General features: G+C 41.7%; 1 protein-coding gene across 3 annotated transcripts in view; it reads right to left on the bottom strand.

The window, feature by feature from the left end:
• Positions 1 to 4,971: 4,971 nt before the first annotated feature.
• pi4kab (phosphatidylinositol 4-kinase, catalytic, alpha b) overlaps positions 4,972 to 24,177 on the bottom strand; it is a 32,627-nt gene continuing 13,421 nt past the window's right edge. Inside the window, exons 21-55 of one of the 3 annotated variants that reach the window (XM_086029880.1) lie at positions 23,550 to 23,686; positions 23,338 to 23,471; positions 22,350 to 22,432; positions 22,199 to 22,269; positions 21,983 to 22,107; positions 21,824 to 21,905; positions 21,611 to 21,694; positions 20,761 to 20,850; positions 20,463 to 20,582; positions 18,765 to 18,779; positions 18,583 to 18,675; positions 16,916 to 17,072; positions 16,709 to 16,836; positions 16,467 to 16,625; positions 15,332 to 15,483; positions 15,145 to 15,252; positions 14,926 to 15,053; positions 14,560 to 14,718; positions 14,380 to 14,459; positions 14,076 to 14,275; positions 13,037 to 13,127; positions 12,470 to 12,637; positions 12,335 to 12,388; positions 11,375 to 11,495; positions 11,162 to 11,291; positions 9,924 to 10,067; positions 9,774 to 9,844; positions 8,977 to 9,083; positions 8,785 to 8,889; positions 8,586 to 8,711; positions 8,386 to 8,506; positions 7,077 to 7,236; positions 6,917 to 7,006; positions 5,897 to 5,980; positions 4,972 to 5,806 (exon numbers count right to left, since the gene is read on the bottom strand). In XM_086029880.1, coding sequence (XP_085886006.1) covers positions 5,755 to 5,806; positions 5,897 to 5,980; positions 6,917 to 7,006; positions 7,077 to 7,236; positions 8,386 to 8,506; positions 8,586 to 8,711; positions 8,785 to 8,889; positions 8,977 to 9,083; positions 9,774 to 9,844; positions 9,924 to 10,067; positions 11,162 to 11,291; positions 11,375 to 11,495; positions 12,335 to 12,388; positions 12,470 to 12,637; positions 13,037 to 13,127; positions 14,076 to 14,275; positions 14,380 to 14,459; positions 14,560 to 14,718; positions 14,926 to 15,053; positions 15,145 to 15,252; positions 15,332 to 15,483; positions 16,467 to 16,625; positions 16,709 to 16,836; positions 16,916 to 17,072; positions 18,583 to 18,675; positions 18,765 to 18,779; positions 20,463 to 20,582; positions 20,761 to 20,850; positions 21,611 to 21,694; positions 21,824 to 21,905; positions 21,983 to 22,107; positions 22,199 to 22,269; positions 22,350 to 22,432; positions 23,338 to 23,471; positions 23,550 to 23,686 — 3,929 coding nt within the window. In that variant the 3' untranslated portion in view covers positions 4,972 to 5,754. Of the gene's footprint in view, positions 5,807 to 5,896; positions 5,981 to 6,916; positions 7,007 to 7,076; positions 7,237 to 8,385; positions 8,507 to 8,585; positions 8,712 to 8,784; positions 8,890 to 8,976; positions 9,084 to 9,773; positions 9,845 to 9,923; positions 10,068 to 11,161; positions 11,292 to 11,354; positions 11,496 to 12,334; positions 12,389 to 12,469; positions 12,638 to 13,036; positions 13,128 to 14,075; positions 14,276 to 14,379; positions 14,460 to 14,559; positions 14,719 to 14,925; positions 15,054 to 15,144; positions 15,253 to 15,331; positions 15,484 to 16,466; positions 16,626 to 16,708; positions 16,837 to 16,915; positions 17,073 to 18,582; positions 18,676 to 18,764; positions 18,780 to 20,462; positions 20,583 to 20,760; positions 20,851 to 21,610; positions 21,695 to 21,823; positions 21,906 to 21,982; positions 22,108 to 22,198; positions 22,270 to 22,349; positions 22,433 to 23,337; positions 23,472 to 23,549; positions 23,687 to 24,177 lie in introns of those variants that run through there. The other 2 variants (XM_086029881.1, XM_086029882.1) reach the window with 2 other exon arrangements.

The raw sequence follows: 24,177 nt of genomic DNA, 5'->3' as shown, positions 1-24,177 counted from the left end.
TAACTAATTAATCGCAAAATTGTCCAAATCTCGATTAATCGTACTTTTCAACTACAATTTTTTACGATGCTTGGAACAGATATTTACTTCAGTAAAATCTTGGCATTAATAAGGGAAAAAAAAAAGTATATTACGATACAAAGACAGTTCTAATAGCTTTCTTTGTTCCTTGAATATGATTCTTTTCCTGTAAAATACAACAGTTGAACGATACACCAAATACGTACAACTAATACGGTATTTGAATTTGGCTTTGCAAATTGTGCAAATTATTCTGGATTTCTCCAATGAGCCGTCGAGCTGCTCCAGAAAGTAAATAAAACTGAGTTCGTTTTTTTTTGTGCGTTATCAAATTTAAATTAATCTCCATAGTTAATGCTTTAACTTTGACAGCCCTAATATGTATACATACGTACACATACTGTATATATACATACATACACACACAATTGTGGTCCTCTACGACTAACAAAATGGATTCCGCCTGTCAGATGTTGCTTCGAGTTGGAGAGTATCATACATACTCGTCTGAGGAGGAGACTGCGCTGCATTGTTTCTGTTTTCGGACGTATCTGTCTGTCACAGCTTCTGTTGGTCACGCTGTCCAAACAGATCAAAGGTCACATGATAAGGCGAGGGCCAACACAGGGGGCCCATTCAGCAGCCTGCACCAATTGTTGGACTACACGTGGGCACCGACACAAACAACACACACACGCAGACCACAAGACAGAAAGAGAGGGACTTCTTTTGGTAGTTGATGAGCCCTCTCACATGGGTGGTTAATGATTTGATACACTTAAGTGGGTTAAAGGTGCTCCCTCACTGTGAGGCACTCAAACCATCGTGCGTACTGCCGTGGCATCTGCATGCTATTTACTTGCACGCGCGTGTGTCCCCCTGCAAACAGAGGAGGTTACACGTAAAAATGAACACTGTTCAAGCGGCCTTATATTGTGGGCAGCCTAGGGCACACCTGTGCAATAAAAGTGTGAGAAAAATGCGTGTGACCGCATCACACACTAACTGGTTTTCTGACCACTCCCCGGATCCCCTAAACAGCAAATCTGAGGCACACCTGTGCAATAAACGTGCTGTCCAATCAGCATCTGGACCTGTGAGGTGGAGAGATTATCTCAGCAAAGTAGAGGTGTTCACTAATACTCCAAAGAATTTGTGAACAATATTTGAGGGGAGACTTTAGTGTAAATGTATAACAAAATGGATAAGAACTTTAAGATCAGCTTAAGAAAAATAAAAAACAAAATTGTCGTGTTTGTATTTTTGTCGAGTATAATTTTCATTCAGGGCTTAATTACTGAACCACTGCTCATGCGCCAGCCAGCCACATTGGTCGATAGTAGGGATGTTCGCCAGCACTTTTTTTTTCGGAAAGATATCACTATGAGTATTTGTGTACTCACCGATACAGAGTACCGATGCCTCTGATGCTTTTGATAGACGGTATAAAATTTCATTTAAACTTAATGCCAAAAAAGAACTTTCTCTCTGATGCAGATGATGATCCACAGGTGTGTCAAACTGTCAAAGTATAGCGCCAACTACTGCCAAGGAGGACTTACTTGATGTCAGGTTTTTTTTTTGCCGAAATCAACCCAAACACATTTTTTTCAAGAATATGTTCCCAGCAGGCCCACTAGTTGAAACACAGCATTCTGATTAAAATTGTGTTTGAGGAATATGCGTTAAGCCGCAAAATCCACCCCTTTTTAGCCATCTTTGGGGGCGGCCATTTTGTCACTTCTGTCGACTGAAAATGACATCACAGCTCAGCTTCAGAAAACAGGTGAGCTGTGATTGGTCGTTACCTGAGCCCTGAGCAACTGTGATGTCATTTTCAGTCGACAGAAGTGACAAAATGGCCGCCCCCCAGAGACGGCTAAAAACGGTTGGATTAACTCTTATTCCACAAACGTAATATTGATCAGAATGCCTTGTTTCAACCAGCGGGCTTTGCATTGAACATATTCTTGACAAAAATATGTTTAGGTTGACTTTCACTTTAAGCATCGTGACTGGTATCGAAACCTCCACATAAACTCAATACCTTAAAAAAACCAATACCCCGGTTTCGGTACCCCCCCCCATCTCCAGCTGGTACCGTTATTATACAACACAAAGAATGAAGAGTAAAAATAATGTAACAATTTGATTATGGGGTTGATTGGTTGTATAGGTCAACCTGAAAACTAGAAGATTAATGTTTATTTCGGGCTTGGAAAAAAATGTTGTTCTTGCTTTTGAATATCAGCTGTGCAATGCGAGTCATATTAGAGGAGAATAACCCCACACATACATAAACGCAGCGACCGAGGCCACGATTGGCGATTAGCTGCAGCGTGTCATCAATGGGCCTGACTGTCTGCATGCGGCCTTTGGACAAGTGGCCTTTTCTACAGCGACACTTTGATGCCTGCCCAAGCCTCATTGCACAGTTCATTATTGGCCGGCACATGGCCGCCATGCTGAGCTGTGGGCCAACAAGCATGAACGTGTCACAAGACGGGATGATGCTCGCTCTGTTTTTGCGCAAATTACAATCCTCTGCGTACAACTTGATTTTCTCGCTATTCGGCGGAGGTGTTGAGCCGGACAGTTCTGGCGTCACCACAGTGCACACACAATGGAATCAAGTGCGACAAATGTCTTGATGACATCTTTCCTTTTCAAAAGTGGCAACTACAGAGGTCATCGACAACATGGCTCTCGTGGGCACTATCTTACCCCCGAGAAGCACATGAATAGCCCATGGGCCAGTTCTGAAAATAGCTCAGCAGTGATGGGACATGGTGAGTTAAAGAAAAGTTCAAGTTTTATATTAAGTGCTGTATGTTGATATTTAGCTGTTTTCTACCTTGTCAAATCATTGTTTTTGTGAGAAATCTTTGACACAATCAGTGACTTCACATACTGTAGATACAAATCATTATTAATAGCATAATTAAACATTTGAACAGCTTTCTTTTCTTTCAGAAGTGTGTTTCAACCTGGTAGCCTTAAAAAATAATCAGTATCCAAGAAGTAGCTCTCAGTTTCAAAAACGTTGGTGATTGTCTGTCTTACTCACTTTTTTTTTTTTCAGGTTTTTTTTCCATTACATTTTTTAAATACCAACTGTCATTTTCTGGTATTTTGACAAGATTTTATTACAATTTGATACTTATTTCTTGTTTTAGTGTGGGACTTCATACTGTGAAGCAGCGTTGGCTTTTCTGCATAAGTGAATGCTTGAGAATTATTATTACAGTTCAAATTATAAGGATAATAATAATAATAATAATATAAACATAGTTAATATGTAAATATACATATGAAAACAAATTACAATAAAAAATAGAAACAACTCATTATACATTAATATAAACAATATTAAATGTAATATAAAACTATAAACAAAAACGTATCCATTTAACAACGAAAACCTGAATTAATACTAGAATCATGATACCCTGATTCTACATTCATCAACAATTTGCACGATAGCTCATAAGGTCACTCTCATGAAGTTGGGGGGGGTGGGGGTGGGAATGCCCTACGGTAGTGGCATTCATTGTGTATTTTTATTTTGTCACAGAACTTGGAAATAAAAGATAACGTTTTATAGAAATGAACACAATGTAAGACTGTAAGAATATGTTGCAAGATGGCAAAAAACAAACAAAATCCAATGCCAGTTTTGCGCATGAATTTTGAAGTGAGCAGGTAGCCTATACATTGCACGTGCACGCGCACACGGTGAGGTAAGCGAGACTGCAGGGATCAGATGAACATCAAGCAGCACTGACACTCAGCGATATGCTGTCATGAAAAATACATCAAGGTGAGCATCTTCAGTATGTACATGCAATGAAATATTAATTCAATGTGAAACGGTCAAACAGGCATCAGCACTTTTATTCTAATTTCATCTTTCGTGACGAATATGCAGCCCTTGTCATGTGACCGCTCATCTTCCTATCACGGCGCTGACATTGACGCTAATGTCATGTTTTTTCATTGAAATGATTTCAGTCGTGCAGTATATTCCTACAGCAGAATGCATTAGGCAACAATAGTTAGGAAGGTTTTTCACACAAAAACACAGCTGTCAAATTTATCATAGGCAAACCGCAATGCTGTGATGGTACATTACTTTTATTAGTTTAAAAAGCATGATGCGTTAGCTGCTAGTCCAGCAGTGACAACCAATGCTTTGTTTTAATTTATTTGACATAAAAAAAACATTTTAAAATATCTATTATAAGAATATAATAAATATTTTAAGTGTGGTTCAAATGTTTGTTAAAAAAAAAACATGTCTGAGAACGTTCGTGCTTTAAGTTATTTAAGCACGTGGGTCCAAAGCTATAACTTGTATTATTATTATTATTATTATTATATATATATATATATATGTATTTCTTTATTTTTTACGTAGCATTTGTCATCCTTAAAAAAGTGAATAAGTGTATGTTTTATCTAATCAAAACACCAAGCTATCAGGCTTTGGGTGGTACGAATGTTGTGATGTGCTGCCCTCTAGTGGACATTAATGGATAAAGCGGGAAGATGACCTGAGTTAGTGTATTCGGTAGTAGAATAATTTTCCGTGAGATGGAGCCTATCCCATCTGATTTTTCACCAGCCAATCACACATTATTCACATTAACACCTATAAGGACAATGTAAGTCTTCAATGAACCTATGCATTTTTGGGGGGGAATGTGGGAAGAGTACCTGACAAAAACCAATGCAAGGCCGCAGCCAAGATTTGAACCCCAAACTTCAGAAGCCTGAGACAAACGTGCTAATCACTTTTTTCTATCATCAGGTGGATTTTAAGAAATGATGAGAAGCGGGACAGTTCTCAGTCACAGAGCTCCATATGAACCTGCTAACTTGCTCTTAAGACTTAAATAAATTCAATTTTTTATTTCATTAAATGCAATAAAATAAATACATGCAGAAGTGTTTCTTTAAATCAATATAATCTTTATTTAATTTGACATCTTGTGCATTCTGATTCAAAAGGCATAAATATATAGAAAAAGGAGACAGAGAATGGGTCACGGCTATAAATGTACAAAGTGAGGCGGAATCTTTACAATCAGTGACGTTACAACTAACATTGGGCACATGGCGGGTTTGACTCATTTGAAAAACATTCACCAAAAAGCTTCATGGCAAGTGGACCCGTACAGAAGTTCTTCATGCAACAACATTCAAACTGTCACCTTCATCCAAACAAAAGCAACCCTTCCCTTTGGATGATAACGTACGGCACAATTACGTGCAATATCACCACGGCAACCGTGACCCACATCGACAGTGCTTTAAACAAAACGAGTACCAATCTTCCGACCGGTCCGTGAAAAAGACGAGCGCAGCAGTACCGCCGCGTACAAGAGCCCGGGACAGGCCACGTTGCTCTGCTACTGAACCGTCACATTTTCTTCAACAATCGTTTCCGATTGGCACAACAGTTTCAGCGAACGTGCAAATTAACATCAGATTTAAGTGCACACAAGTCAAGATGCAACGAGTGCAACCGTATATGAATTTCTCAATAACGACACTTAGCTCAGAAGGGAAATAAATTACTGAACAAATGGAAATAAAAAAGACAAGACGACATCTTACAAGGCGACGTGTGAAGGAGCCACGGTGATCAATGTAGAACATTATTAAAAGGCACGCACGCACGCAAATACACACACATGCCGTCTATTAGTGCACATGCTCAGGCACAAGCGCTTAGTAGGGGATCTGGTTTTGGTAATACTGGATCATGTCGTAGGTTCGACTCCTGCGGGAAAATAGCAGAAGAGAATTGGTGTGTCAATTCAGTTCTGATAGAACGCGGCAGAATGAGGTGCTCGGTAGTTGTGGTACCGACCTGCTACTGAGGAAGCAGTTCTGGATGACTTTAATAATGAAGGCGGCGGCTTCTTTCTCACTCAAACCAGGGTTGAAGCGCTGCCTGCAAGCAGAGCACCAGGAGTCAACCTTTCAGTGCAATAATCTCCCACTATTCACGGGGGCGGGGACTGAGCCCTGCCACAAATACCCAAAAACTGCCAGTAATTCAGGCCCCAGCAATTCATATTTAAACCATAATTACGCCACATATTATGATCCCAAAGTAGTTTAGCATTTCAAAGTCATCTTGAATTACCTTTAACTCATTCACTGCCAGACATTTTCAGACACTCTCTTACCCTAACGTTTGAAAATCTTTGAAAAAAAATATAAAATAAGTTCCTGGGATTGAATGGATGGACTCTGAAAAGACAAATAAACACGTCAATGGCAGTGAATGAGTTAAAACAAACGGCAAATAGACATAGCATGTCGAGTCAAGTGTTTGTGTCCGGGCCACCGGCAGGCACAGTACAATCCATAAAGGCATACTACACAATAACATACAGTAGATTTGAAAATGAAACACAGAAGACTGTCGCAACTAAGATGCAGTGATTTTAGTTGTTCTACGCAGAGGATAAAGAATACATGAGAGTGAAAATTGTTACAGTATATAGTCTATCTGCATGAGGTGCTATTTTTGTGTCCAAATGCAGCTATTTTAAGGTCTACCTTAAAACTACCGCAATATTGATACAAGTTTCATAGCCTGTTAATGGTGTTTGCCATTATGTGTTAGCATTAAGCTAGAAGACTATTGTAAGGCAAAGTTATGTGGTTTGGTTGAGCACAAAATGTCTTTGTTCTGTGTTTAGTTTGAACTGAAACCTGAAGAAAGCACTTGGTTTCTTTTTTTTTAAGAACTAGTCACCAAATTGCTGCTTCTTGTGAAGTTTGCATCTAGCACTCAAAGAAAAATTTTGTGCAAAATGTGTAGACAATCTTCGAAGAATAAAAACGGAACTGTGTCCTGCGGTCACATCGGTGGACTCACTTGAGCAACTTGATGGTTTGCCCTCTGAAGCAGGGGAGCCCCGTGTCCAACATGAGGTTCACCAAGGAGACTACGCCGTCCATGTAGGGTCTAAATTCACCGGTCTGTCTTAGCGTTGTCACGTTGTACCAGGAACTATTTTTGGTATGGTAGTACTCACCTGACAGCGAGGTAACCCCTCACGCACATCTCCATGAACCACTTAAAGGGCGTGGCCTCCATCTTGCCGCCCATGATCATCACCATCTCGTCAGTCAGCTTGATGTCAGGCTCCCAGCCCAGGTTGCCGCCGGGGGAGCTTTCGAACATGAAGCCGAAATCTGCCAATCAAATGCACACCGTTTTGCATTGGGGGCAAGTGGGACAGTGCCCCAATCGATTCGCCAGATGGCACCATGGTGAAAAAAGCGTGTCATCTTTTATGATTCGCATGCAAAATAGCAAATGTGTATAAAATCAGCTTGTTTGATTGGTGTTTGGTTTGAATGTGGAGGTGCTGCAGGAGTGTTTTATTGTCATTGGCTGTTTTTTATAAATACTTTTTACTATTGACTCATTCACTACCCTAACGTTTGCAAAAAAAAATAGAAATAAATTCATGGGATTGAATGGCTGGACTGTGAAAAGACAACTAAATCTGTCAATGGCAGTGAATGAGTTAAAAAGGAATATTGTATTCATTTTTCTATTATTTATTTTGATATTTTGTTACTGCTTTAACTCCTAAACTGGCCAATTGGAGATCAATGACACATGTCTTCTCTAACTATGCTACAAGGCAAAAGTTAAAGAGAGTCTTCAATGCATGTGTGTTGTTGCAAGTTTTTAAAAGGGAACTCAACCCAACCATGTTTTTTTCAAGAATATATTTGCAACAGGCCCACTAGTTGAAACAACAACATATGAGTTAAGCAGCAAAATCCACCCGTTTTTAGCCCTCTCAGGGGGTGGCCATTTTGTCACTTCTGTCGACTGAAAATGAGCTCACAAATGCTCAGGGCTCAGGTAATGACCAATCACAGCTCAGCTTCAGAAAACACGTGAGCTGCGATCGGTCGTTACCTGAGCCCTGAGCAACTGTGATGTCATTTTCAGTCGACAGAAGTGACAAAATGGCCGCCCCCTGAGATGGCTAAAAACGGGTGGTATAACTCTTACTCCACAAACGCAATACTTATCAGAATGCCTTGTTTCAACTAGTGGGCTTGCATAGAACATATTCTTGACAAAAAATATGTTTGGGTTGACTTCCCACTTTAAGGGTTATTTTACAAGATGGCAATGGTATAAAAGTGTTGTGGATCATAGTTTGTGGTATAATTTCACTATTGTGATTTGGGGGCCAAATAACTATGCCCCAGAAGTTCTGCCTAGCAACAAAGCAAAAAATAAAATAAAATAAACTGCAGTATGAGAAGGTAGTGCAGTTTTCTGCTTCAACACCTCTGCAGACACAACGACAAACACACCGATGTGGATGAGGTGCCCCTGGCTGTCCAGCATGATGTTGCCGTTGTGCCGGTCTTTAATCTGCAGCAGGAAGAGCAGCAGGCTGTACGCCGCCATGCTGCGAATGAAATTGTACCGCGCCTGCAAGGGGAAACAGGAAGCAGCCAGTCTCATTTGTGTGCTACCGCGAACCGGGCTGCTCAGTGGATACCAATGTTACCTTCTGGAATGCCAGCGTGGATTCATCGCCGTACTGGTTGCGGAAATAATCGTACATGCCGAAGTCCGTCTGGCGGCCGAGCTGATCCCGAGACTTGCAGTCTGGAATGCACTCGATCACGCCGCACTGGGATAACAAAAAAGAAAGTTTACATGAGGACGAGAAAGTTGATTCGTTAGCGTTTTTGAGAATGTCTTACTCCTGGAGCCGTGGCCACCACCCTGTAAGGGAACACATAGAGGTCCAAGCCCACCAGCTGGAAGATGTTCTTGAACAGGCTGATGATTTGAAGCGCCAGCATGTCCTAAACACAAAAGCAAAGACTTGGAAAAGAAAAACACGACATAAAATGGCGGGGAATATCCGAGTCAGGGCGGCGCGAGGGCAGTACTTGTCGGCAGTCGTCGCCCACTTTAAAGATGGCCGCCTGCCAGCAGATTCTCTTGGCCTCATCTTCGCTTTTCTCCTCATCCACAGAGTCGGAGCAACAGCGCAGACCTGAAGGGAAGAAGGGCGGCGCTCACAAACCTTCAGGGTCACATTGTACCGTAGCTTAGTGTTGCCCAACCAGGGGTACGTGAGCACACTGCAGGGGGTTTAATATGGAATTTATTTCCACGATCAGTAACCTGCCACGCCAAAATCAAGAGCTACGTGTCAGCCCAAGTGTCTCACGATGAATGACGAAAAGAAAATGAAACCACTATAGTGGGCCTGAACATTATTCTTGTTACGTGTTTTGTTCCTGATGTTTAAAGTTTAAAAACCTGTTTAAAGGTTGACCTGCTTTCTGAAGCTGAGCCGTGATTGGTCGTTACCTGAGCCCTGAGGGTGTGCGATGTCATTTTCAGTCGACACAAGTGACAAAATGGCCGCCCCCAGGGATGGCTAAAAACGGGTCGATTAACAGGTCAGCCGTGATTGGTCGTTGTGAGCAGTTGTGATGTCATTTGCAGTCGACAGAAGACAAAATGGCCGCCCCCAGAAATGGCTAAAAACAAGTGCATTTTGCTGCTTAACTTATATTCCACAAATGAAAAATTAATCAGAATGCCGCGTTTCAACTAGTGGGCCTGCTGGGAACGTATTCTTAGAAAAATTGTGTGGGTTGACTTCCTCTTTAAAGACATGTTTTCCATGACCTGTGAGATGTTTGTATCCAAATACCGTAAACATTAGTGACAGTACCTTCTTTTTCCAGCTCGCTGACGCCACACCTCTTCACTTTGAATTTGGCCAGGTAAGGAGCTTTGGCAGCACTAGGCGCATTTTTGACAAGGTTCAGTGTTACATGGATGTGTGTGGTAAATAAATGTTCGGTGCAAACGTGGGACCCACCTTTGCATTGGGGTCCCTGATTTGTAGTCTATATCTAAAACGATGGCCTCTGGGTTACTGGGTAGATAGCAGCCAGGTTGGACTTTGATTTGGGATAGTTCTTCCAGGCAGGCCTTTTTCCGTTCCTCCCCTTTGGGAAAAGGTCTAATTGAGAGAAACACACAAACAAAGTGATGTAAGCATGCATGCATGGGTATCTCACAGAAGGATTTCACTATCACGGGTGTCAGCTCGGCTCTGTTATTGCTCACAAGGGAGGGCCGTTCACCTCTGGATATTTGCCATGATTGTCCTAATGAGAACTGAGGGGAGTTTTGTCATCCCGGAGTGGGACACATCAGAGGACAAATAATTAGCTTCAGTGAGCAGCTTGCAGACCAGCGCGTAATCAGAGGGACGTTAAAGCAAACAACACTTCGGAAATGATTGGCCGAGGTGTTTCGGGAAGGGAGCGCGGGTAGCTCGAGGCAGGAGACGAGCAAAACATCGGAACACACGGGAAAATTCCACAAAGTAAACAAAAAATTAATTGCAGAGAGGGCAAAGTTTGAGTCCATACCTTGTTTACGTTTCTGTACAATAGTTTATTGAAGACTTAAATGCATATCTTAACTTTTGACGATGGTACATTTCCTTGATGGACCAAAGGTAAAATGAGCAGTAAAATAATGTGCAAATATTTATCTCATTCGCTGCCAGACATTTTCAGACCCTCTTTTACACTAACGTTTGAAAAAAATAGAAGAAAAATATAATTCAGTTCCTGGGATTGAATGGCTGGACTGTGAAAAGACAGGTAAAAACGTTTTTAACAGTGAATGTGTAAGAAATGTAAAAATTCGACATTATTTGTTGTTGCAGGCTGGAATTGCCTCCTCGAGTAGTGCACTCCATTTTGCCTCAGCTTCGAATAATTAGCTGACTAAATACCATGACGGCATCAAAGCGAATGCTTTTAGTCAGCAGTGCAGGTACTGTAAGTGGTGCACAGGTGCGCATGCGCACCAAAATATTAAACACGCACAAGATTTAAGTGTTTGCTGAATGTATGGTCCCATATTTCAACTCTATCCTTTTTACCTAAACGTGCTGATGCCATTCCAAAGGCTCCAACAAATTTTAAAATAGGCACACAAACATCATTATAGCCATCTTTAATTTTTTTATGATGCACCTCTACTCCTTAATGCGCTCTTTCCATATTCATACACAGCTTCTTTAAACGTGTGTGTTCGTACTTGATTATGGCTGACACGTTGGTGATCTTGTTGAAAAAGTCAAACTCTCGCTGGTAGAAGTCCTTGGCTGGTCCAGACAAGCTGCCTGTGATCTCCTCCACCATTTGCTCCAACAGCTCGCCAATGTCGGCTGAAAGAGAGATTTTTTTTTGGGGTGGGCGTTGATGCGCATACGTTTTGTCATGAGACTTACTGTGTCTTATCCTAGCTTACGGTCTTTCTGGTGAGCCTCTTCATCGAGGTAGATGTTGGTCTTCATGTTCCAGATGAATTGATGGGCGAGGAGCTGCGACTTCTGCGCGGCCCACAGGATGTATTCCCTCACGTAACCCATCTAGACCAAGAGACGGTCGGAGATATCAAAATTGGGTTGCAGTGAAATGCAACCAAAAGCAAGGGCTGGTGAAGTTTAGACTGTTAACAAGTGGAAAAAAAGGATCTGCTGTTTGTTAGCTAATAAACATTAGCATTTAGCAGGCCAGTTCCCGGATTATGGAGGATGTTCAACAGATGCAGTGTGCAATTATTATTCGAGTGGGATGGACAGTTCACTTCATGCCATAGAGACTTAAAGTAGAAGTCAACCTAAACATATTTTTTCAAGAATATCAGCTATGCAGGCCCACTAGTTGAAACACGGCATTCTGATTAATATTGCGTTTGTGGAATATGAGTTAAGCAGCAAAATCTACCCCATTTCTCTGGGGGCGGCCATTTTGTCACTTCTGTCGACTGAAAATGACATCACAACTGCTCAGGTAACAACCAATCAAGGCTCAGCTTCAGAAAACAGGTCAGCTGTGAGTGGTCATTACCTGAGCAGTTGTGATATCATTTTCAGTCGACAGAAGTGACAAAATGGCCGCCCCCATAGATGGCTCAAAACGGGTGGATTAACTCTTATTCCACAAACACAATATTTATCAGAATGCCTTGTTTCAACTCGTGGGCTTGCATTCGAACATATTCTTGAAAAAAAATGTTTGGGTTGACTTTCTCTTTTAATGGGGGAAAATAATATTTACATAATTCAAAATATATTTTTTAGTATAATCCTTCAAACTGTAACTGTCCTACTTACTTTTTAACTTTGTCATGATTGTTGCGAAAAATTAATACAACAAGATTAGTGCCGCTTTTTTTGGGGGTGGATATAAAAATTCAGATATTCACCTTGTCGTAGCGAAGTGCTTGAACAATTTGAGGAATGTAAAACAAGATGGCGTCCTAGGAAAAGCAGTCAAAATATTTTAGAAGTTCAAACCGGCTTCTCGAAATGCAAACGCAACAGGTGACGTGTCAGCGTACGGGAGGAAACGAGCGGAGCACTTTGACCCCGTATTGTGCCGTGAGCGGGTGAGGAGGGTACATGGAGGAGAAGTAGGACAGCCCTGTTGGCGGATCTGCCGGCGCCCAGCACAGGATGTGACTCAGCTCCGGAGAGTCGGCGTCGATTGTGTGCCACGTCACTAGGAACTGTGGAGAAATAAACGTGTGTATGAATAGTTTGACAATAAGAACATCGCTGAAATGGTTGGAAGAAACCACAGGGTGTCAAGAAGAAGCAATTGCTGAATGGTGAAGGCCATGTGGGACATGGTGTCCTTCCTGCCTCACTTCCTCAATATACATGTGAGAGGCTCATTAAGACATACATTAAGTGCTCTGAGAGAAGCATCACCTCATTAAGAGAATTTTTTTCCCCAGAGAAATACTGGGTCACGGCAAAGCATTTGCACTCAACATTTTCTTACGCTTGGCGCTTAAAAATGCAAATGGAGGTGACTGCGCCGCAGTGCACCAAGCAAAGTCCACAAAGACATGCTCGGTTGAGGAGCTTGCGCAAGAAGCCTGGCATCAAGATCAAGAGCTCACCTTGACGGCTTCAGGGACGTCGCACACAGCGGCGGGATCCAGACGCACCAGACGAGTCACCTCCGACACGATCGCTTCAATGTGCTTAAACCTGAGGAGAAAAGAAGAAAGACAATCGGAAAGTGAACATTGTTTCCCCCAGCCAAAATTTTATCCCTGCCTATATTCGTAGTTTAAACTCAAAATAACAACCGGATAAACGCATCATTCCAAGCTTTTTACAACATTAGATAATTAGACAGGGGCTTTGGTGCCATCTTGTTGTTGCCAAAGAGATCACAAAAATATGTGAATAGCTGAAGATTGGATCCACACAAAAAGTAACTACCGGTAGGTGAATTCATGAATAGCCAAGTACTGTAGGTGAGGTGCGCTGTGTAACACCAAATCATTAAGGCATTTCAAGCAGCTCATCTTTCTTCTACATATTTTTTAAGGCGACTAAATAATCTCAGTTTCCATAAAACAACTGAAAATGCTGTCAAATGCATGTCAGGCCATTAGCTGGTGATGTCACTATTTTACATGCTTATATTGCAATAAATACCTTCATGCTTTCACTGACTGTTTCTTAAAGACAAAATCAACTCAAACATTTTTTTTCAAGAATATGTTCTATGCAAGCACAGTAGTCGAAACAAGGCATTCGGATTAATGTGAAATATGAGTTCAGCAGGAAAATCCACCCGTTTTCAGCCATCTCTGAGGGCGGCCATTTTGTCATTTCTGTAGACAGAAAATGACAGCACAGACCCTCAGATAATGACCAATCACGGCTCACATGTTTTCTGAAGCTGAGCTCTGATTGGTCGTTATCTGAGCCCTGAGCATCTGTGATGTCATTTTCAGTCGACAGAAGTGACAAAATGGCCGCCCCTTACTCATATTCCACAAACACAACACTAATCAGAATGCTGTGTTTCAACTAGTGGGCCTGCACAGAAAAATATTCTTGAAAAAAATACGTTTGGTTGACTTCCGCTTTAACGTCCTGTGTACCATTCTCGAGGGCTGCCATGCATGCGAGCCCTTGGCATACCTGGCGGGCAGCTGCAGCGCCAGGTAAGGTGCGATGCTCCACGCCAGATTTACGTTGTCCTTCCACTGTTTCTCTGTCAAGCTGATGTATTTGGACCTCCAGTTGGCGATGCTGGTCTCCACAGACTGCTCTGTAGCGATGGCGAGCTCTTGAGTTGACAAAGGGTTGTACCAGGTCGTCAGCCGCTCAATCTCGCTGGCCTAAAGCCGCACGGACAAAAAAAAAACAAAACAAAAAACATAAGCAGTGAGCACATGACTCGCTCCATTTTTTTATTTGCCAAAGTGTGATCAAATATGAATACCAGTAAAGCCAGTAAAAGTGTACGACGTTTCATGTAGTACTTGTGCAGTTGAGAGCCTCTGTTGCTTTTCTTGGAGAGGCCTTCAAAATCACAGCAGAAACGTATCAACACTCTATCATGTTTTTATCATATTTGTTTTGTTTTTCTTTTACAAGTAGAGGCAGTGTGTGTGATTTTCACCAGATTTCTTAGATATGGTGGACATCCCAGAGGACAGAGGGTAGGTGTTAATCCATCCCTGAGCCACCTGCTGCCTCTGACCCATTGCCGCATCCAAGTTACTGCGGCTGTCCGTCACTGCCATCACGGTCAAGCTGTTCACCGACATGTCTTGTGGATCTAGACAAGGCCAAATAATTGCCTTTAGCATCTTGCTGCACCTCAGACCACAGAGGAAAGAACACTTTCTGGCCACAATATTAGATAAACCTGCAGACTACAGAGCTGTCTTGAAAAATAGCTCCAGCAAATAATATTACTCATTGCAGTAGTGCCGAATATTTTGGCCAGTCAGTGTACAGTAGCTTATATGGAAAAGTGCCGAACCTGGGGGAACCAGCTGGTTGGCAGCGAGATACTTTTTGTCTGACTGCAGACAAGCGTAGAATTTGATCATGATGCTGATGTCTTCTCTCAACCTCTGATCAGCCTGAGTGGGAAATTTGGGATTGACGCTACAAGAGTCCGAAAAAAAAAAAAAAAACCCACCGAAATTAATACAGTGACAAGCTTTCATTCCGCCCCCGCAACGCTCATCTTTTCTACCTGAAGTAGTCAAAAGCTGTGGAATAGATCTTCTCTCGCAGTACATTTTTGATGGTGGCGTTGGTCACCACGTCGGCATGCAGGAGAGTTAAACCCAGAGTAAGCAGTCTAAATAATAAAGCGGAGATGGCACAATGTACTCATTGCTTTTCAAAGGTTCAAAAGATTTCGGGCACAGGCAGCTCACCTGAATCTTGGCCCGATGGCGGCGACATGGGTGTTCAAGTTGCTTTTGGCTCCTCCCACGCTCAGAGACAGCGACCGCTGCAGGATGGTGGTGAAAATCTCCACCTGGTCCGAGCTGCTGTATTTGGCTATTTCGAACCTCTGCACCAGAAACTGAAAAAAGATAAAGACTGATGAATGGATGACCATTATTATTTCTCACCTGTTTTCTGAAGCTGAGACGTGATTGGTCGTTACTTGAGCCCCCCATTTTAAGTCGACAGAAGACAAAATGGCCGCCCCCTGAGATGGCTAAAAACGGGTGGATGTTGCTGCTCAACTCATATTTCATATTAATCCGAATGCCTTGTTTCAACTAGTGGGCCTGCATAGAACACATTCTTGAAAAAAATATGTTGTGGTTGACTTCCACTTGAAGTTGGAACAGAAGCTGTTCAAAATAAGAAAAGGTTGTTATAGGCTAAGGGGTACAAGTGTCTTTAAAAAAAATCAAGGACAAGAACAAACATAAAGCAAATGTGTGTTTCTTTCAAAGGTGTGAATTTATAATAATAATAATAATAATTATAAATAATTATGAAATACAACTGAGAAGTTGTGAATCATTTTCAGTATTTAAAAAGAGGTTTAAAAATATAGTATTACAAAAATATATGAATCAAGTATAGACACAGGAAATGAAAGTGAATCTCTTAATTTACTGTCTTTAGTTTTTGGTTTATGAATATGATTATCTATAGACCTGTATAATAGGGGCATGTCTGTTTATATTTATACTTTTGTTTTTGTTTCTATTTATAACGCTTTACTTTGTATATATGTAAAATAAGCGTTTTTAGTTTAGTTTTTGTATGGGTTATGCTCGGGTATATGTGTGTATGCATTTATGAATAGCCCACCTTCGTATTAATAGAACATGATTTCCAATACTTTATAGTGAACAAGGGGTAGGACTCGACAAGTTTTTTATTTCTTCCTACTCCCCTTAAACATATAAACTTTACTGAATTAAGATAAGTACTGATCCTTTAATTTGATTTTGTTTTGTTTTTTCGTTGTTTTCTTCGTGTCTTTCATGTTGTGTTTATATGTTCAATAAATCAATCAATCAAGTGGGATGAAGCAGTGTCGCTGACCTCTATCCACAGGAAGTGGGGTATGACGTCAGGTGCGCAGGGTGCAGGCTGGCTCTCTTCTGACACGGCCAGGGGGCCCGTCTCCACCTTGGCGACGGAGAACAAGCCCATCTTCAGCTCCACCGTCATCTGCCAAGCGCCTGCCATCTCACGCATGAACTGCGCACAAAGGAAACACGACGGCAAGATGTATTCACTCTGTGAATGAGCGCGGTCGCTGGTCAAAGCGGAGCGACACTCACCGGCACTTCGACCCCATTGTGTGCAGCCAGCAGCCACTCCCAGCACGCGATGGCCGTTTCCATGCCGTGCTCAGTGAACATCTTCAGGGGCGACCAGCACAGATGGTGCAGCAGCTGAGGGTTGCAGTCTGACGAAAGAAGACGCTTCAATTTAGCCTGAGACTACGACTTTTTACAGTTTTGAAGTGTTAGTGCAGAATGACTCACTTCTGGTGATTATTAGCAAGGCTGCCATCTTGAACATGGCCTGGGTGAAAGCCTCGGGATCTCGGCTGTCGAGTGCACTCATCATCTGCTCAATCATCCACTTGTTCAGGTCTGACTGACTGTGCGTCGCCTCGGAAAACTGGATCATACCGGCCACCTCATAACAGACACATTTATGATCTTTTTTTAGGGATTCTTTGGAGAAAAAATGCCAAAGGGAATTATTATTATGGAATTATACAAAGGAAAGTGGAAACCCTTTGAAAAAATTACTTTATGTTTTAGCTTATGTCAAATAAGTAACACCGGAATACCAAATAAGTGATTTTGATAAATAAGCTCCCTGGACATTATATGAGCAACATTTGCACAATACAATGAAGTCCAATACAAGAATTTGAAAATTAATTTCTAAATAAAATAATGATGGGTTTTCATTAACACTGTCAGAGAGGTATTATTGAACAATATGCTTATTTTAGTGGTTGTAATTTTCCCTCCATTTGCTCCTCCCACACAATACGGTAACCTCTTAATAACGTTTCAAATGAGCGTAAATGACAACAGCAAGAGCCAGACGATATTATCTCTCGCACTGAGGTCAGCATGCATTATCCAAAGTGGATGCAGTAGAGATGAAGTGGAGAAGAGGTTGAGAGTGACATGAGTGGCACTTCTCATCATGAAGATGTGACTAATTGTATTAAAGCAGTTGAAATGTGGCAATACCGCCATATTAATTGTCGATTAGTGCTCATGTCAATTGCAGGAAAAGTGTCAAGATGATTCAATTGTCACGATAATAATAGCCAAGAAGGATTTTAAGGACTTTAAAGAGAAAAATGTTCTCATATTCACACTTTTTAGTTGATTATAAATGTTGATATGGTATGTAATATCTTTGGTGATAAATATTATTCACTGGACTGGGGGGGAGGCTATGAAACTAATAACCTAAGCTGTCAGATAACTGTAAGAGGTGTAAAAAAAAACAAAAAAAAAACAGTACAGAGTGGCCTAAATTGACGTACTCACCTTTTGTCAAAATTGAATTTATGTACAATACTTGGGGAAATTAGTTCCATGTGCATGTGGAAATGACTAGCTACACCCCTGACTATAGCCACTATGCACAGTGGATTTTTTTCAGGAATATGTACTATGCAAGCCCACTAGTTGAAACAAGGCATTCTGATTAATAATGCGTTTGTGGGATAAGAGTTAATCCACCTGTTTTTTGCCATCTATGGGGGCGGCCATTTTGGCACTCCTGTGGACTGAATATGACATCACAGTTTCTCAGGGCTCAGATAACGACCAATCACGGCTGACCTGTTTTCTGAAGCTGAGTTGTGATTGGTTATTACCTGAGCCTTGAGCAGTTGTGATGTCATCTCCAGTTGACAGAAGTGACAAAATGGCCGCCCCCCTGAGATGGCTAAAAATGGGTGGATTTTTGATGCTTAACTCATATTCTACAAACACAATATTAATCAGAATGCCGTGTTTCAACTAGCGGGCCTGCTGGGAACATATTCTTGAAAAATATGTTTTTGGGTTGATTTTCCTCTTTAAACAGAATTTTAAAAACTCTTTCATTACACCTCATTAGAAGTCAACGTTGTGACTTTGAATCCAGGTCGTTGCAAAAAAATGGCACATTATACCTCTCCAGTATATCGGTTGCGCAGGTTGAGCGACGCCATGAAGTTGGAGTAATCTTTCTTCACACATGCAGGTCTCTCTGTTAGCTGGGTGGTCTGGAGAGGCAAACACAATGTCATTTGGCGCTCAGCATTGGACAAACGTGGCAAGCCGCCGTCTCGTTGTATTCATTGTTCAAACCAACCTGAGGGAACGCCGCCTATGGTGCGGGGCAGAGGAGGGCACCGGCATAACCGTTAGCCAAATGGGCAACCATCCAGCCACAACAACCCATCATTCCATTGCAGCCAAGTAACCGGGTAACCAGCAAAATCCGTAAAGCAGCCAACCAACCAGGCAGGTAGTTTGATAGAGACAAATAAAACAAATGAAGCAAATGAAAGACGCAAATAGCATCCAGCAAGCCGACGAACACATATGCCGCAAGCACAACAAATGGACACACAAAACTAATGTACACATGCATTGGGAAGTAATTAAGGGTGTGAATCACACTGTAAGCCACACTCAAGAAAAATAATAATAGTATAATACCGTAATTCTGCGGAAATCGATATACAGTGCACCACAATGTCTGATGTAATAGAAGAAATGGTTTTGATGTGTAGCTGCACAAAAAGCTGTTAAAGCGGAAGTCAACCCGAACATATTTTTTCAAGAATATGCCCAGCAGGCCCACTAGTTGAAACACGGCATTCTGATAAATATTGTGTTTGTGGAATAAGAGTTAAACCACCCGTTTTGAGCCATCTCTGGGGGCGGCCATTTTGTCTTCTGTCGACTGCAAATGACATCACAACTGCTCACGGCTGACCTGTTTTCTGAATCTGAGCCGTGATTGGTCGTTGTGAGCAGTTGTGATGTCATTTTCAGTCGACAGAAGACAAATAGGCTGTCCCCTGAGCTAGCTAAAAACGGGTGGATTTTCTCATATTCCACAAATGCAATATTAATCAGAATGCCCTGTTTCAACTAGTGGGCTTGCATAAAACATATTCTTGAAAAAAATATGTTTGCGTTGACTTCCGCCTTAAATGTACAAATAATATAATCAACACTAGTGTGCACTTGGTGGAGCTCATGGAGATACTTAACTCATTCACTACCAGACATTTTCAGACCCTCTTTTACCCTTATGTTTGAAAAAAATTTGGAAAAAATATATACCGGTAAATAAATCCCTGGATTTGAATGGCTAGACTGCGAAAGACAAGTAAACTCGTCAACGGCAGTGAATGAGTTAAAGTGATCAAATGTGTTTTCATTCATCAGTGGATGCAGAGAATGCGTTTCACCAGCCCGTGACAATATGGATTTTTAGCAGATGTGTGTTGGTATAATGTGGTGTATGTGCGCGAAAACAATACAATATCAACATTATTATAAGTATGCGAGCAAGTTAAAAGACGACACTGTAAACACAATAAAACACATCAGCGCGCACATATAACAAGCATGGTGTCAGCAAAACTCATAAATGTTCGGAGCAAGCAGCTAAAAAGCACATTTGCTGTTAGCTTGAAAAGCCATTTCGAGGGCAAAACGGGCTTCAACACAGTAGCTTGCTAGATTTCCCGCAAGAGTAGAGTTTAAGATCACCTAACTAAACTCAGATACAATATTTATTGCCAAAGAACACCTGAAACATGCACGTTAGGAGTGAAAGCTAGCATTTATGGTTGCCTGCGTACATGATCAGTCTTGGTTGCACTTGCCCTCAGTCAGCTAAGCTGGACTCTAGTTTCACTGTTAGCCTGAAACGAATCACCGGTATGGAAAACGGACGGATGCGATACTGATTGCGGAGTGAATCTAAATACCGCAGCGATGAAAAATGGCCCATTTGCAGACAAATGTGTGCGTGTGCGTGTGTGAGACTCACGCCCAGTGTGGTACTCTGCCTATTGTAGCCTGCAAAGTGCAGGATGCTCTCTGTGGCCATGGCCAGGCCCGTGTGCTGGGATAGACCCGACACCCAGTTCTGATGCTTGTTCAAGTACTCCTGCTCGACACACACAAGAGGAGATAAGAAGAAGAACAACTTGAAGATGTTGGAAAATGTTAGAGCAATACGCAGATTCGGCCTATTCGCAGTTTGTTTCCTGGGAGAAACATGCTGGATTTTTTTTTTTTTAAACATCTTTGAGTTCATGTTGTCCTACTGAAGGTAAAATACGGACCTGAAGATGAGACTTTGTGACTGAAGGGGCCCATTTCATTGCTTCTTTCAAGATCTCTCCACACCGTGCAGCAAAGTCCTTCACGATGCTCTGAGAAGGGCCCAAATAATCGGGGCAAAATAAATATAAGTAATTAGCACACATTGTCATTGTGTGAAGATAGAAAAGCATTTAAATAAGCTGTATAAATAAGTAGGCCAGTGATTCACAAAGTGGGTTACGTGGGCTCTCTCTGGTGGTAAATCAGAATCACTGAATGAAAATAGGAAATATGTACAATCAAACATATGAGAATTACATTTGTAGCTATACATACAGGCTGCATATCCTTTTTTTTATTACAATATAGAACCTTTTTTTTAACTTTTCATGTAAATACGTTTTTGTTTTCCTTGTACAGAATATTTTTTTAACTTTCAAGTACAGTACATTTAAACAGAGTTCAGTTGTATTGAACTTTTAAGTATATTACCTTTTCATCTATTATTTAAGAATTGTTTGTTTTTAATCATTCAGTTGAGTGCAATATTTATTTGACTGTAATGTGCAATACATAATAATGGAATCATTCAGTATTTTTTATTTTTCTATATTCAAGCGCAGTGTTAATATTCAAACGGCACCTGATGCCAATTTGGCTTCCAATGATAAACAGATGTCATTTTAAGGAATAAAACCTCTGCCTCGTTTTGGATCAATACTTGGCCGTTAGTGTATTTCAATTTTGGTCATGATGGGAGTACTTTTAGAGGTATTCTTTTTGAAGTGGTACTGAAGTGGTGTAAATACTTGAGAACCACTGTTTAGGCAATTTGCCCCTATGATGCCCTCTAGTGGACGCAAAACGTACCTCTCTGGCCTCATACGTATCAGGGACGGTGATGCTGTAAGGGGTATCTGGAATATCATAATAAGGCTGGTCCTTGTGGATGTCCTGAACAAAACATTTGGAAAACATTTGAGGCGTCCCTTTGGACTATATTGTCACACAAGCTTCTTTCTATTTTGTAGTACAACAAAAATGGGCGGCTGTTTCCTCTCATTTCCCCTCCTTGATACTTACCGCACTTAGAGAGAGCGAGAGGGTCTGCAAAATGTCTAACATGGTTTTCAGCACGCGGCCATTCCAAAGCAGATGTGGGAATCTGGTATAAGTGGGAGGCAGAGCTTACAAAAACATAGTGACTAACACGCAAGCGACAGGAAGAGGCGGACCACTCACGTCTCAGCCAACCCAGAAAGATATTTATCTGCCACCCTGCGGATCCTCTTGTGGGTGTGGTTGAAGTTAATTAACAAGAATTGGGCATGACGCTCCAATTCCTCCTCGTGCTCTTTGGTCTTTGGCTATAACAAAAAGTAGAAATGTTGGTGAATCAAACGCAAATATGTTTCTGCTCTATGGGGGGGAAAAAAAAAAAAAAAAAAAAACACTCACCTTGTCAGCCATCATTTGAAGGAAGACATCAAATACCTTGTCGCCGACACAAATGATACACTGCATCATTCCTGATGGCAACAGAAATTTGGGGAAGATAAGACTGTGAAAAGAAGACAACGTAGGTACAGGTGGGGGAAAAAAACCTCACCGGATTTGTCTTTCTGAATGGCTTTGTCTTCAAAATAGCGAAACATGACCTGGAAGCGGTCTGGGTCGTTGGAGTGCAGCATCCTACAAGGGTGAAAATGAAAGACGCAAGGAGCCAACGTTGTCAACGCAGCAAAATAACAAATGCTGGAAGCTGAGACGAACCGGGCGCAAACCAGGGTTACGGCTGCCGAGTGTGTTCAATTGTGGCGCAGCTCATTTTGTGGCATGTGGGAGGAGTACATGCAAATAAATGAATTCAACACATCAAAACCAAGACAAATTGCACTGGCTGATTTTGCGGCTTTAAAGGGGAAATCAACCCAATCATGTTTTTATTCAAGAATATGTTCTATGCAGCCCCACTAGTTGAAACAAGGCTTTTGATTAATATTGCGTTTGTGGAATATGAGTTAAGCAGCAAAATCCACCCCTTTTTAGCCATCTCAAGGGGCGGCCATTTTGTCACTTCTGTCGACTGAAAATGACATCATAGTTGCTCAGGACTCAGCTAACGACCAATCACGGCTCAGCTTCAGAAAACAGCTCAGCCGTGATTGGTCGTTACCTGAGCCCTGGGCAGTTGTGATGTCACTTTCAGTCGACATAAGTGACAAAATGGCCGCCCCCAGAGATAATATTTATCCAAGAATATTTATCCGAATGCCTTGTTTCAAATAGTGTGTTTGCATAGAACATATACTTGAAAAAAATATGTTTGGGTTGACTTCCCCTTCAAACAGCTGTGTCTGAAAGCCGAATGCGAACCGGGCGCTAAAAACTGATAAAATTGTGCTGATATCGCTTGCTTGGAAATATTTCAACTCGTGTCCCTCCTACCCACAGTATCGTTTGGCAGCCCTTTTTACAGCGGCTGATAACAAGTGTGCACATTCTGTTGGAGTGATTTAAGCGCTCGCTCTTTGCGCTCTTAGCAAATCGGGCTCTTATTGAGGAACAGAGCTCGGCTCAGCACGCGGTGCACCGACCTCATGTATTCCAATCTGTAGACTGAGAGCAAGTATGTGGACATGGCGAAGTCCAGCTTGTTAATAAGGGCGGATGCTTCCGGGGAGGGGTCCAGGAGATTGTTGATGGTCGCTCGCAACTCGCTCAACTCCGCCTGGAGGAGGAAAGACGTTTGAAACGTCAGTCACGCAGCCGACGTGCCGAAGGGGGATTGTTGCTCTCTCAGCACTACCGGTGTGACGGTGTCATTTTTCAAGGCCGAGTTGTACTGCAGTTCTGAGCGGAGGGGCTCTCCACTGGGGAAGGTCAGGAGAGGAGACTTGGTAGCAATTTCACAAACACCCTCATACCACTCTTTGGGCCAGAGACCTGCAAAGACAAAACGGATACAGAAAAACTGCGAGCCACCACCGCATTAAATCATTCACTGCCATTGATGAATTTATTTGTCTTTTCACAGTTTAGCCATTCAATCCCAGGAACTTATTTATATTTATTTATTTACTTTTTATTTATAATTTTTTTTTCCAATTTTTTTCAAACGTTACGGTAAAAGACCATCTGAAAAATGTCTGGCAGTGAATTCGTTAAATATTCAAATCTCCTAACAGTCAACCACGCATTAGCTGCTGTTCAATCTGATCGGATGTGTACAATCGCTAAAATGCGTTAACAAATATGTACTCTTGCTCAGTTTTGATTGACTTTCATTTAAAACCTGTTTATCGTTGTGGTAAAGTCTGCCGTGGTGAAATGCGTTTCTCACGACAGTCGCCCTTTTCAGTGACTTGAACGTGGCAAAACTAACTGAAATGTGTCTCGTGAGTCACGCGCAAAGTTGCAACGTTGCTGTTGGTCCA

The sequence above is a fragment of the Filicampus tigris genome, chromosome 5 (genome assembly GCF_054856515.1).
Source record: "Filicampus tigris isolate MCC_2025a chromosome 5, RoL_Ftig_1.0, whole genome shotgun sequence".
Taxonomy (NCBI): Eukaryota; Metazoa; Chordata; class Actinopteri; order Syngnathiformes; family Syngnathidae; genus Filicampus; species Filicampus tigris.
The sequence above is the reverse complement of the archived record's forward strand: the minus strand, read 5'-3'. Positions and strand labels throughout refer to the sequence as shown.